At 43.8% G+C, this 14,512-nt stretch overlaps 1 protein-coding gene across 3 annotated transcripts in view; it reads left to right on the top strand.

Moving 5' to 3' along the window:
* The window catches only part of LOC129587474 (ryanodine receptor-like), a 28,121-nt gene extending 14,361 nt beyond the window's left edge, over nt 1-13,760 (top strand). For all 3 annotated transcript variants that reach the window (XM_055481238.1, XM_055481239.1, XM_055481237.1), the window contains 28 exons: nt 231-857; nt 941-1,110; nt 1,200-1,420; nt 1,478-1,568; nt 1,627-1,693; nt 1,765-2,008; nt 2,211-3,000; nt 3,374-3,492; nt 3,561-3,671; nt 3,744-4,412; nt 4,594-4,711; nt 4,786-5,625; nt 5,965-6,606; nt 7,193-7,427; nt 7,517-7,662; nt 7,734-7,896; nt 7,969-7,988; nt 8,052-8,204; nt 8,268-8,420; nt 9,439-10,136; nt 10,781-11,408; nt 11,472-11,708; nt 11,802-11,947; nt 12,005-12,230; nt 12,297-12,584; nt 12,704-12,860; nt 12,931-13,096; nt 13,351-13,760. In XM_055481238.1, coding sequence (XP_055337213.1) covers nt 231-857; nt 941-1,110; nt 1,200-1,420; nt 1,478-1,568; nt 1,627-1,693; nt 1,765-2,008; nt 2,211-3,000; nt 3,374-3,492; nt 3,561-3,671; nt 3,744-4,412; nt 4,594-4,711; nt 4,786-5,625; nt 5,965-6,606; nt 7,193-7,427; nt 7,517-7,662; nt 7,734-7,896; nt 7,969-7,988; nt 8,052-8,204; nt 8,268-8,420; nt 9,439-10,136; nt 10,781-11,408; nt 11,472-11,708; nt 11,802-11,947; nt 12,005-12,230; nt 12,297-12,584; nt 12,704-12,860; nt 12,931-13,096; nt 13,351-13,501 — 8,276 coding nt within the window. In that variant the 3' untranslated portion in view covers nt 13,502-13,760. The remainder of the gene's footprint in view (nt 1-230; nt 858-940; nt 1,111-1,199; nt 1,421-1,477; nt 1,569-1,626; nt 1,694-1,764; nt 2,009-2,210; nt 3,001-3,373; nt 3,493-3,560; nt 3,672-3,743; nt 4,413-4,593; nt 4,712-4,785; nt 5,626-5,964; nt 6,607-7,192; nt 7,428-7,516; nt 7,663-7,733; nt 7,897-7,968; nt 7,989-8,051; nt 8,205-8,267; nt 8,421-9,438; nt 10,137-10,780; nt 11,409-11,471; nt 11,709-11,801; nt 11,948-12,004; nt 12,231-12,296; nt 12,585-12,703; nt 12,861-12,930; nt 13,097-13,350) is intronic.
* Nucleotides 13,761-14,512: the final 752 nt, after the last annotated feature.

Below are 14,512 nucleotides of genomic sequence, written 5' to 3' on the forward strand. Positions count from 1 at the left end.
GGTTGGCTCTGCTTGCGTGCACGCTAACAGGCACCGTACAAAACTTGCGAATGAAGGGTACCATACAGTAGAAAACCTTCACGGAAGCCGCTTCCGGCACGTTTTCAAGCAACATTTTCGGCATAATGTGAATGCTTAGAACAGTGTCCACTTCTGAAATAAAAAACTTTAAATATTTCTAGAATTATCAAATATTGTTTGCTAATTCTTTACGGTATCGTTTCGCGCAGATCGACCGTCACTACGTGGTTCGGCTCCGCTGGACGTAGCATATTGTTCCCTAATGGACAACAGCGAACTGGCCTTATCACTGCGCGAACACCATCTTGAGAAGATCGCCGTATATTTATCCCGATGCGGCTTGCAGAGCAGTTCGGGACTGGTGGCTAAAGGTTACGCGGATATCGGATGGGATCCCGTGGAAGGTGAGCGATATTTGGATTTTCTGCGCTTCTGCGTATGGGTCAACGGTGAAAGTATGGAAGAGAACGCCAATCTTGTGGTGCGTTTACTGATTCGCCGGCCGGAATGTCTGGGTCCGGCGCTGCGCGGTGGTGGTCAAGGATTACTCAACGCGATGAAAGATGCTATTACGCTGTCGGAATCAACAGCCGTAACGATTGATCCGACATTGAAGGAAGATGAGGATTATATTGATATGGGCGAAGCGGTGCTGAATTTCTACTCGGTGTTGGTGGATCTGTTAGGACGGTGTTCACCGGACACCACCCAGCTGGCCCATGCACGCAGTGATTCCGTACGTGCACGGGCGATTCTTCAGAGTCTGATCCCGTTGCCGGATTTGGAAGGTGTACTGTCGATGCAGTTCTTTATACCGAATTTCTCTGCTATCGAAGGTATGTATTAAAGTGCGAGTAACTGAGTCCTTTAATAATATATTTACAGTTTATGGTTGTTGACTTACTGTGTGATTCGATAGCGGGAAGTAACGAGTTGCCGGAAATGCCACCCACTATTTTGCCTAATCATAAGCAAGCCGTACTGGTGTTTTTGGAACGTGTGTACGGTGTGGAAGATCCGGAGATCTTTTTCCGGTTGCTGGAAGAGAGCTTTTTACCGGATATGCGGTGTGGAACAATGATGGATGGGGTAAAACTTAATTATTCTTTGAAAAGCTAAGACTTTTTAAATTAACTATTAATGGTAGAAACTAAAATATTGTTGTATTAATATTTTAGAGTTTGGCATCAGAAAGCGATGTCAGTCTGGCGTTGAATCGATATCTGTGCAATTCGGTTTTGCCACTACTGACGCGACAGTCTAGCTTTTTTGCAACTGCCACACAGTACAGCAGCCTGCTGGACGCTACGTTGCACACGGCTTATTCCATGTCAAAAGTGCGAAACTTGACCAAGAATCAGCGAGAAGTGATATCGACATTTTTACTGGCCTTGATCCGGTAAATTTGAGTGTTGGCCCCAGAGGGGAACTATGAATGACCTTTTGTGTTTGATAGGGAAATTGATCCTGCAATGATGGAACGTCTGCTTCGGAAATTGATTGTCGACGTTTCCGCTTTATCTGAACATACAACGGTGGCATTAAAGGTTGCAAGCAATATTTACAATAAGCGTGGAGCATCTTGTACGGTATTCCCTGTTGCAGCTTTTGACATCCCATTACGAGCGCTGCGCCAAGTATTACGGTAGTCCAAGTGGATTTGGCAGCTACGGTAAAATAAATTGCTCTCGTTGCAACGTTTTATTCGCTGGCTGTAATTATCAAAATTTAATTTTCTGTTAGGCACGGCGTCCGAAGCGGAAAAACGCTTGACGATGATGCTGTTCAGCCGGATCTTCGATTCGTTGGCCGGGCGCAGTTATGATCCAGAATTGTTCAACTATGCACTGCCGTGTTTATCGGCCATCGGCAGTGCTCTGCCACCGGATTACGCGCTGGTCAAGACAGCCAACGATGAGCAGGAGATGACACCCCGCCGTACAGATGGTAGAATCGGATATCAGCCGAGTCCCGTGGAAACATCCACGTAAGCCTAAATTCGAGCAGGATTTCTAATTATCCTTCTATTCTGTAAATCGATGTCCATCAAATTGTCTTCTCGTATAAACCATTGATGATTTGATCCGTCGGCTTCGTTATTTCGCAAAATTACAGTGGCTTAATTTTTTTTTGGTTCGTGACTAATAGTTTTTATTGAATGTCAATGAAAGTAAATCTTTTTGGTATAGATTGTTTCTGAGTCCAGACCTACAGAACATGGCGGTAAAATTTGCCGAACATTACCACGATGCCTGGGCGCTGAAACAGTACGAAGCCGGTTGGGGCTACCACCCGACGCGCAGTGACGCAGACAAAGTCCATCCCTTTATGCAGCCTTACAACTACCTCCCAGCCGAAGCTAAAGAAGACTATCGTCTACCCGCTGAACAAGCCGTTAAAGCCATTCTAGCGTGGGGTTGGACGTTGGAACGCGGGGAAGAAGATTCCCGTGGCACCCGCAGTCAACTGATGAAACGCCGTCCCTCCCGTGGCCTCCAGGAACTACCCTACGGATATATGCCACGCCCCGTGGAACTAAACAATCTGACGTTAAACCGGGAGATGTTGGCGTTGGCTGAACGCTTAGCCGAGAATGCGCATGACATCTGGTCCCAAGGTGTCCAGTCGGAGCTGAATGCCGCCCCGGAACGCGGGGTGGTACCGCATTTTGTCCCCTTTGACCTGCTGACGGATCGGGAAAAGAAGGTGGATCGGGAACGCTCCCAGGAGCTTCTGAAGTTTCTGATTTACTCGGGGTATCGGTTTAAGAAGGAGCGTCCGTCGAGGAATACGGGAGAGCGTGGGTCGATCAGTCCGCCATCGGAGATTGAATCGCGGTTTGCGTATAGTTTATTGGAGAAATTGCTACATTACTGTGATGTGACTCTGGCTAAGATGCGGAACACGATGCCGAGTTCGACGTTGACGAGGAGGCAAAGTTATAAAGAAGCGCCGGGTGATGTTAAATTTTTTAGCAAGGTAAAGCTGTTAGTTGTTTTATTCGTCACATAAGTAAACTTTGTAATTATCTTCTAAACGATTTCTTGTCATTGATGATTTATGAACTTAGTCTCGGCACCAAATTATTGCGGTGTTATGGAATTGTTTTTGACATGCACCTCTACTGTACTTGCTAACTTTACTAACAATTATTGCTATGCTAACGCTTGTGGTTGATACTTGTAAGTTGTACGGCGTGATGCAACGGTAGTGAGGTGACTCAGTTCTAGCTGTTATATTTTCTGCTGGCCAGCAATTCATGCATATGGATGTTAAAAGTTGATTATAGCAATCTAAAATGCGGGCTACATTTTTTGTAGTATTTTTTAATTTGCGTTGTTTTTCTGAACAGGTGGTATTGCCGTTAGTGGAGCAGTACTTCCGTTCGCAAAAGAATTACTTTCTGCAATCTCCTGCCGCCGTAGACGTCGGTCGCATTGCTTCCCCCAAAGAAAAAGAAATGGTGGCAAGGTATCCAGATTACCACTAACTATCTGTTCTTCATCGCTGAATTAAGTTTATTTTATTTCTCTCCGCAGTTTATTCTGCCGATTAGCCATGCTTCTACGAACAAAAGTGCAATCCTTTGGACACGATACCCAGATTGCCGTTCAGTGTTTGCAGGTTTTGGTACAGACCATTGACGCTAAGTAAGCATTAAAGCATGCATTTAATTTAGCCGCAAAATTGTCAGTACTTAATTTTGTAACCGCTTTTCTTAGTTCTCTGATAAAGAACAGTCTGGATTTCGTTCGAACAAGTTTCCTGACATTCTTCAATCAAGCGGCCGCCGATCTGACCAACACCGTGACCTACTTGAAGACCCACTATTTCCCAGCCCCGCGCGGTACCACACCGAAACAATCCGTCAGTTTGGGTTACGTTGAAGGCGTACTGCTGCGGGTGCTGACATCCTTATTTGACCACATCGGCGCCAATAATTTCGGCAAAGATATCTTGATCAATGACATCCAGATTGCTTGCTATTCCATCCTGGATTCTTTGTACACATTGGGAACGAATTTGACGTTACCGGCCAGTGTCAAGCTCTTCGAAGAAATCAGTCTAGGAAATCGACCGCTGATTGGTGCATGTTTAGCAGCATTTGCCAGTACCTTCCCGGTGGCGTTTCTGGAGCCAGAGTTCAACGCCAATAATCCGTTTTGTATATTGGGAAGAGCGCAGGAACAGTCTCTACAAGCTCAGGATATTATGAATCGCTTATCAGCCAGTCTGCCGACCATGGAGAATCTGGTCAAGGAAGTGGAAACCTTTACACAAGCTGGCGATTATGCCGTATCGCCGCATATCATTGATGTGATATTGCCGATGCTGTGCAGTTACTTATCCACTTGGTACTACCGCGGTCCGGATAATGCGCATCCTGACGAGTAAGTTCTGTATCGCTTATTGGGCAGACTGTAGGATTGGATTTTCCTTTTTGTTTGATTTTAATTATTTAAATTTGCCAATTATATGTATATCGTACTGTGTTGTCCATTGCTTTTGAAAAATCAGCACTTGGCAAGTTGCGATCGAAGTTTGTTGATTTATGTAAGATTCTTTACTTAGTACCACTGTTACGAAAGTAACAACCGACCACTTGAATCAAACTCTTACGCAAGTTTTGACCCTCATTCGCAACAACATCGGCGATCCGAAAGCTACGTGGATGGTGCGAATAGCAGCAGTAAGTATAATAAAATTATTAGCGGTTCAGCGGCTGCATGTTATGATATTCTTAAATGTTCGGTTTGTGCGTAGGTGGTTGGACAGATCGTGCTCAATTCCAGTGCGAGTTTACTAAACGATCGTATCCTTCCCATTGCCATAAAACTCAGAGAAAACACGAAATCCGCCCACGCTAACGAGGAAGTCTTACGGCATGGGCAGCGTTTGGGTGATGATCTTTCATCCGTCGAAGCATCCGTCGGCGAAGAATATGCCGTGCTTATCCGTGACCTTTACGCATTCTACCCCATAGTCATCCGCTATGCCGAAATCCACAAAGCGCAGTGGATTCGCGACAACCACGGGCAAGCCGAACAGCTGTACGCTGAAGTGTCGGAGGTCTTTAACCACTGGATGAAATCCCAGCATTTCAAACGGGAAGAATTAAACTTTCTGTCCGGCAACGATGTGGACGTCAATGCCCTGATCTCCGCAGGACCACGCGGAATTTGTCGCATTATGACCCAGTCGGGTGCCTCATCGGGCAGCAGTAAGAAGAAGCGCAAACGCGATAAAAAGGATGTCAAGAAAGATCAAGCGGCGCAGCAGAGTTTGATTGTTGTGTGCTTGAAACGTTTATTGCCAGTTGGACTGAATTTATTTACGGGGCGCGAACAGGAGTTAGTGCAGAAGGCCAAGGAAAGGATGCTGCGACACGAGCCAACCGAAGTTCTTGAAGAGTTTGTCAAAGCGGAACTTATGCTACCGGACCAACCGGATCCGGCTGACAGAAAGGCGTGGCAGCGGAAACTGTACATTAAGATCGGTAAGAAACAAGTGGCGAAACTGGATGATCTGGTAGAAGAGGAATCTTCGACGGTGGTTGTGGAAAGGATTCTGGCCATGTCCAAAGTTTTACAAGGATTACATCTAGTAAGTCGCAAAAAACATTCGTATCTGAATTTGTTTAAACAAAATAACATTTTTCCTTGATACTTTATGGAGCCCAGTACATTCACAATAAGTCTGTTATACTATGGAGTATGGACAAGACGCATTTTGATCAATGTAGAAAGTTAATGCGCTTTGATATTCACAATTTTCTTTAATGTGCCTAAGCGCGCCTAATTTTCTTGTGTGCCTAATTTTCTTTAATGTGCCGTTTAGAGCGCTTTTTGCTGCAAGGCCGAAGATTACGGATATTTTTAAGAATCTATCAACTGATATCTGTAAATTCACATGCAAAGACTCTGTTCATTTCGCTTGCGTTAGGTGGATCATCCGCCAGCGATTACCGGCGATACATGGCGCAAACTGGTCTCCACACAACGCAAACGCGCCATCATTGCCTGTTTCCGCATGGTCGCGCTGTACAGTCTGCCGCGACATCGCGCCATCAACTTATTCTTACCGGCATACCGTGATCTGTGGCTATCCGATGAAAATCAAGGCCAGGAGGTGATGATTGCCAATCTAACCGAACCATTGGGCGGTGACCCCTCGAAAACAGTCCATCTGGCCACAATGCATCCGGATGCGGAGGAGCCGGTACATACCGACCAACTGGAGCAGATTGTCACGGCATTCTCGCGCGCAGCAACCACGGAGAACCGCAATGATAATTTTGTATCGTTGTATCTGCACTATGCGGATATTATGAGTATGAGCTGTGGTGGGGCTGACGAAGAAGAGGACGAAGAGGGAGGCGATGAGGAGGCTGGGCCGTCCATGCAGGAACAGGAGTTGGAGCGGCAGAAGCTGCTGTGGGAACAGGGACGGTTGGCCGATCGCGGTGTAGCGGAGATGGTGCTGATGTACATCAGTGCATCCAATGGTGAACCCAATGACACTGTGTGGTCGACACTAACGTTGGGAATTTCTATTTTGCGAGGTGGTAACACTACAGTACAGAAGGTGAGAATAGCGATACGCGCCAATCTAAAGCTTAACGCGACGAAGTTGCTAGCGATTTTTCCCAATAATTCCCAAAAATTGCCATGTCGTTCTTTCTAGTACATGGCGCAATAATTGCAATGCACATACCGTTTATCGTTAACAAGAAAAAATTAAAGTTATACTGTTCGTACAGGTGAACAAGTTCACGTAAGGTGAACAACAAAATAAAGTACTTGAGAATATTGTGAGTGATACCATATGCCTTCACTCGCCGCCGACATCAGCGGTTAACACTGAAGGAATCGCAATCAGGCGCGATCAGAATCTGCCACTGCTCCATCCAGCTTTATCGAGCTTGTTGACAAAAATTGCAACAAAAGACGGATATTTTCCGCCTTAAGTAGCGAAGTTATAGTGATGCAATAAGTCTTCTACTTGAGTTTTTAATCGGTTTGTCACTCTGCCGAATTTGGTTTTTTTCCCTAAAAAATATATATTATGCGTCGTTCACAAACGTTAGAGACAGGAATTCGATTATGTCGCCAAATGCTGTTGCAAAACTGCTGATACAAGTTGTTGACCGTTTATGGAATTCATCTTGCAGAGAATGGCGGAGTATTTAAAAGAAAAACGCGATGTTGGTTTCTTCAACTCCATGGCAGGACTGATGAATGCAGCCGGTGTACTGAATCTGGACGCTTTCGAACGAATTATGAAAGCAGAAGGTCTCGGCGTATCGAGCGCCGAATCAAACCCTACCGAAGCCAACAATGCCGAGGCTGAGAACACCTGTAAAATCTTCCGATTTTTACAACTACTGTGCGAAGGTCACAATTTAGGTCGGTGAATCGTATAAACATTAAGCATATCTTAAAGGCAAATAATCCTATGTTCGCATTACGTGTAAACAATAAAATTCGTTGTATAGAATTCCAGAATTACCTCCGCACGCAGCAAGGTAACACGGCTACCGTTAATTTGGTCATTTGCACTGTGGACTATTTGCTACGACTACAAGAATCCGTCATGGATTTCTATTGGCATTACTCTAGCAAGGAATTTGTTGATGCCGCGGTAACTATTGCAGATCTGCACAGTTAATAGCGAATTCTGTTTTTGCGATTTTATGATGTAATTTCGTCCAGGGAATTGTGGAGTTTAACCGCGCCATGAAGATTGCCGGGCAGGTGTTCAACTCTTTAACGGAATTTATCCAAGGTCCGTGTCCCGGTAACCAACTGACACTGGCGCATTCGAGATTGTGGGATGCTGTTGGCGGGTTTTTCTTCTTGTTCGCTCACATGACTGGTAAATTGTTTTGCAAATTTCACGCGGTGTTTTCTTTATGAACAGTATTGTTAACTTTGTTTTGTTTTGCAGATAAACTGGCCAAGGCCAAGGTAGTTTGAATTTACGCACACTGTAGGAAAAAATGTCAAGATCAGTTAGTGTTTTGTCTGTAGGAGACATCGCAGCTCGATATGCTGTCGGGATTTCTTGATTTGCAAAATGAGATGGTTACCATGTTGATTTCGATGTTGGAAGGTAATACACTGAATGGACCGATTGGCAGACAGATGGTGGACTCACTGGCCGAATCATCTCAAAATCTTGACGTAAGAAGCGCGTAATTTTCGCAGTTTTGTTGCTTGTTACCACCAAAATTTTGCTCGCAATAGATGATTATCAAGTTCTTTGATATCTTCTTGAAACTGGAAGAATTAGTCAACTCCGCCAGCTTCCAGGAGTTCGATCCGGGTCATACGGGATGGATTACGACACAGGATCTGAAAAAGGCCATGGAATCGCAGAAGATCTATGATGCCGAACAAGTACGTTGCTGCAAGTAGTACAGCGTAGTACTCTTGCGATTGTAGGAACTTTGGCGTTCTCCTTACGGTATAACACAACTGAATATCGGACATACTTTATCGGTATGCAGTCATTTCGACATACAGACTGTTCGACATTTGAAATGGAAATACAGTCTGACTACGCCAAGTTCGGGCAGTTAAAAAATTCTTGGTCTCTAGCAAATTTCTGTGTCATGTTTCTATACCGGAAGCTAAAGTCCAAAGCGAGCCATAGTTATTTTACTTTAATTTTTTCGCGAAAAGCGCACAAAATACAAAATAATCTTGTTTAATCAACAGAATTAAAAAAGGTTCGAGCGGCTGGTTCGACCTTTTCTTACTTTCGTTTAAACACTGAAATCATGCCAAAATATATTAGTGCTCTAGCCAACCGCGTTTTTGTTAGGTATGATCTAACTTACAAGTCTACACACTCTTGTTTCAACCTCACCACGAGCTCGGATCGCGCAAGGTTCTGATGCTGACCGTCAGGGGATAACTTTTTGGTCACTGGATAGTTTTTAAAAAATTTCACACAAAAATATTTGTCGTCTAATTTCTTAGAGGGCCCGTTATAAACGTCATGAAAATGACCGATATTATCTCTCGTTAAGCACCCCTTGGTTCCTAACTGACATATTTGAAAGGTTCATTCTAAATACAGTTTAGTATAACTGAATCAGCAATAAAAAGAGGCATTTTTCGAAGTGCTAAATGGTAGACAAAACGTCGTACAGAAATATTATCTAATTTGTTTACGCAACTGTCCGAACTTGGCGTAGCCACCCTGTATATTACGGTGTAAAAATTAAGTTGTCAAACGAAATGTAAATTTGTGACACCATAGTGACATTTCAGTAGTAAACGTAAACAACATTAATGGGCATGCCGCAACGCTGCACAAAATAGCTTTCACTTCACCTAACAGCATTCGTTTAGTCATTTAGCGATTTTTAGATGTTCGCATCGATTTAGTAAAACAAAATTACTTTCGAAGGTCGCCTATTTGCTGGCGTGCGTCTCGAGCCAAGACGGTAAAGTGGATTATATCGAGTTCACGGAACGATTCAGTGGACAAGCACAAGATATCGGTTTCAATTCCGCCTTACTGCTGACCAATTTGTCCGAGCACATTACCAACGACGCGCGTTTACAGCGCATTCTGGACGTAGCCGACAGTATGTTGAAGTCGTTTGAGAATAAACTCGGTCGCATTGAGATCATCGGCGGCGCACGCCGCATCGAACGTGTCTACTTCGAAATCAGCGAACAGAACCTGCAGCAGTGGGAGAAACCGCAAATTAAAGAGTCAAAACGCGCTTTTCTCCACAACGTCGTCAATGAATCTGGCGACAAAGGGAAACTGGAGATTTTTGTGGATTTCTGCGAGGATGCTATCTTTGAGATGCAGCACGCCGCGAGCATTTCCGTCAAAGAGCCGCCGCCCATGAAACAGGCGCTGCCACCCAGTCTGGATTTAATTGAAGTTGAGTCGACGTGGGAGTCGACCAAGAAGCTGCTCGGGAAGGTGATCGGCGGTGTGAAGAGTATCGTGCACACTCTGACACCAGGGAATGTCCGGCGGAAGGTGGCGAGATGGAAAAGGATGACCTATCCGCAACTGGCTTGGGCCAGCTTTAAGGGATTTCTGTGGATGGTCTATTACATTATTTATTTCCAGATATTCGTTATGAAGTATGATCAACAGTACAAAATTTTGTGTTTGAATGGTTTACGTCAAATTAATTGAAAACACTCAAAATACCATCAGAGCTGCTATTAACAGAATACTACTCAGTACTCATCTATCTGTATAGGTACCTAATATCTATACTCGTATGTAAATACATATGCGATCAAGATTTACATTGCCGTAAAACAACATTAGGCGCGATTCAAGTATTACGTAACGCAATTTTTCGTGATTTTGGACCACCCCCACCCCTTGTAACACCGCATAACAAAATTTTCGACCCCCTAACTGCATACGTAACAGAGAGCCCGACCACCCCCATATTCAATTTCAATTAAAATATATTAATTTTTTTCGTTTTTTTATGGGGTGTCGGCCCGCACGTAACAAAAATTTTTGGACCCCTTACCCCATGTAACACGGCGTAACAAAAACCCATGACCACCCCCCACCCCTTAGCGTTAAGTAATACTTGAATCGCCCCTTATTGCAGATTGTGCACTATTCTTCTTACAGACTTTTTTTGGATCAGTGCAAATAATTTTTTGTTGAAATATGAGAATTTTTTTTAGTTTAGTGTTGAATGGTATTTAACCAGCACTGTAGTTTGTGTAACTGCATAATTAACTTCTGCCGGGTTTTGCAGAACGACCGGCCGATTTTTACTGTACATGATGACCGGTTATTCCTTCGACTCCGCAAAAGACACCGCCACCGAATCGTCTACGACTGCCCCTGCGAAAGCCCCCGATTTAAACCCCCGCAATATCTACGGCATGTCGAAGGCTTTCAAAATGGAGGACGCCGGAGCCGGACCGGTCTCCGCCTTCGGGATTAGTCTGAACGCCAATGCGGCCCCGGTGGACGACGTAGAACATGTGCCGCATTACGATGTCATCCACGAGACCATCCACTCCAACGGATCCATCCCGGATTTCGAAGAGCAGAAAATCGTGCCGGGACGGAAGCCGGATGCCCTGTTGGCGATCCGGGAGGGCACGGGTGAACTGGAAACCGCCGAGGTGGAACTGGCCAGCCTGTCGCCGCGGCTGCATCATGCGGTGGCGGGCGAAGATGAAAATACCGGCGCAGCGACGGCGCTGATCCAGGAAAGGAAGGAAGCCGCGGAGGAAGAAGCCACGGGCGAATCCAAATCCAGTTTTGGCACCTCGTTTAATTCCATGCTGAACTTCTTTGCACGGAATTTCTACAACTTCCAGACCGCGGGCTTGGGCGTGGCCTTTTTGATCAACGCCATCCTGTTGTGTTATCGGGTAAGTATCTATTATTTTTCTAACTTAAATTTCCTAGCGCCACTACATTGGATTTTTTGTCAGGTGACCGACGCCAGTGGCGGCTTGTCGTTCGATCGAAGTGATGAGGATGACTCCGAAAGAGTGGCAACGATTGCCACGGATTTGGAGAATGCCGGTGATAATGCAGGACGGGATGAGATTATTATGATTGATCAGACGAACCCGTATCAATATTACCTCGGAATTACTATCCGGCTGATGGCAATGGTGCATACTCTCGTGGCGCTGGTTAAATTGGCTGCTTATTATCATCTGAAGGTTAGAATTGTACGAAATTCTTCAGTATTCTTACGTTTTCTCAGGTTTCATAGACTTGCATTAGAGATACTTTTAGTTTTGCTTTGCGTGTAGGTTCCGCTGGCTATTTTCAAGCGAGAAAAGGAAGTTGCACGAAAGTTAGAGTTCGAAGGAATGTGGATTGCCAAACAACCAGAAGGATATTATCCAGATATGGATAACATCCGCTCCAGATGGGACGCGTTGGTGATAAGCTCCGAGTAAGCAAACTAATTGCAATTTTTGTTTGAAGACGGCTAACTGCAGAAAATTCACAGGGCTTTCCCGGAGAATTATTGGGATAAATTCGTCAAAAAGAAAGTCCTAGCCAAGTATAAAGAAACGCACGACATCGGAATGATCATGAGGACGCTGGGATTAAAAGTCACGGCTAATGAATTCGGCAATGACAGTAAAGATGCGGAAAGTAGCCAAAAGGCCGGACTACGGTCAATTGATTGGAAATATAGAATTTGGAAACTGGGTGTCATCTGCACGGATAAGGTACCGAAACGGCTACAAACAAAATTAATGGTACAGTATCAAAATAAATTTATTTTTTGTTTGCAGGCGTTTTTATATAACATTGCTTATTTGGTGTTCTCCATTTTGGGCAATTTTAACTACTTTTTCTTTGCCGCTCATTTGGTGGATGTGGCCAACATTTCTAAACCCTTGAGCACGATCCTGCAGTCCGTTACCCACAACGGACGGCAACTGCTTTTGACTGTCATGCTGATGAGCATTGTGGTATACTTGTACACTGTTCTTGCGTTTAACTTTTTCCGGAAATTCTACGTGCAAGAGGGAGAGGAAGAAGGGGAACCACCGGATGCAAAATGCCATAACATGCTCACCGTAAGAAAAACTACGATACGAAATTTAAAAAATTATAAATACATTACATTAAATTACGATACGAAATCTTTTCGTATCTTTCTTGAGAATCTTTTACAAATGATGGCGTTTTTGGTTAGTGCTTTATCTTCCATATATACAACGGTGTAAGAAACGGCGGAGGTGTTGGTGATGCAATCCAAGAACCGGATGGCGACCCTCTGGAGCTGCAGCGTATTGTCTTTGATATGACATTTTTCTTCTTCATTGTGGTCATCCTCTTGGCTATCGTGCAGGGTATGATCACATATTGTTGATGAGTGATATGGCGAATGTGAGTATACAAGGGTTGACAATGTTGTTCTAGGCTTGATTATTGATGCATTCGGTGATCTACGCGATCAGCTGCAGCAGGTCAGCGACGATATGGAGTCCAACTGTTTCATCTGTGAAATGGGCAAAGATTACTTCGATAAAGTGCCACATGGATTCGAACAACACACCCAACAGGAACACAATTTGGCTAATTATCTGTACGCACAAGCAGTAAAAAAACGATTGCAAATAAATTATTGTCGCCTGGCTAAAAAATGGATGTTCGCTCATTTTGTAATTAATGGTTCTCAGGACAGCATGAGCATAATTTATTTAAATTTTGTTTGGTGGTTATTAGGATTTTTCCATTTTATATGAAGTCTATACATATTTTCTTATGTGTACACTTTGTATATGTAGTATTCTGCATAAAATATAGATGTTATCTGCAGACTCGAATGTTCTCTGGCAGGTTTTTCTTAATGCACTTGATCAACAAAGACCAAACGGAATATACCGGTCAGGAGACGTACGTGTGGCAGCTGTATCAGCAGCGCTGCTGGGATTTCTTCCCCGTCGGCGACTGCTTCCGGAAGCAGTACGAGCAGGAGCTGGGAGCATAATAATGCGTGGGAAAGGATTAAGCGTCGCTTTATTGTCAAACCATGGAACCGTTTGAGTGTATAGTCCTAGTGATCTTTTTCCTCCTCCCTGTAATAAAACTGCAAAATCGGTTGAATTTTTTATTGGTGTGTCATATGTGCGCTCGGTGTGCAGTGTGTCAGGTTATGTAAATCCCAGGTGTTGTCTAACAGAGTGATATTGTAAGTTGTAAGTTTGTAACTTGTAACCATTTACAGAAGGAATAAAAAGTGCACTGTTTCGGTGGGCTGGATGTACGTGGTTACCAAATTAATCGCAATTAATTTTTAAATAATCGATGCAGCCATGCAGGCGAGCGTTTATGCAAAATCGCAATTATTGTATTATTTCTTCAACAAATAAAACTTACAACGAAAGCATACTTTTATTATTTATGTATAGAACTAATAGAAGTATCGAGGAAATGAGAAGGGAAAATGAAATGAGGAAATGAAAGTTCCAATCTGAAGCCTAAGTTCGCCTATTCCTTAATTTCCGTGCGGTTACCTTATCGCCTGCTTACCAGAGTCAAAGCAAAACAGCAGCCTGTGTACATACGAGTAACTTGGAAGTTGGCACTTTATAATAGTCTCACTCAATAATCTTCAACTTCCTGCACGGGCTGGCAACCCCGAGGAGAGGGGGAGTGTTTCAAGCAGCGAATAAGAATACGTCTCCCAGTTCAAGTTAACAACGAAGATTGAGGGTGATTTCCAGTGTTTTGCGCGTCCGGAGTTGTCCCTTTTACGGGGTAGTTAACGGAGAATCAAAAAAACTTTATTGTACTGACAAAATATTATTATATATATTCTAAAACTTTACTACTTACATAGTATGCTTATGTGCGCGATAGTATGAAAGAATCAAAAATTTACTTTTGGAAAGTTAAAATTTCTTGAATAGTTATGATGTGCTTCTGTTTACGGAAATGCATGAAAATAAATTTTTGCCTGTCTATGGCATCAAAGTTGAAAATTGACTTCAAACTTTAG

The sequence above is a fragment of the Paramacrobiotus metropolitanus genome, unplaced genomic scaffold (genome assembly GCF_019649055.1).
Source record: "Paramacrobiotus metropolitanus isolate TYO unplaced genomic scaffold, Prichtersi_v1.0 Parri_scaffold0000025, whole genome shotgun sequence".
NCBI lineage: Eukaryota > Metazoa > Tardigrada > Eutardigrada > Parachela > Macrobiotidae > Paramacrobiotus > Paramacrobiotus metropolitanus.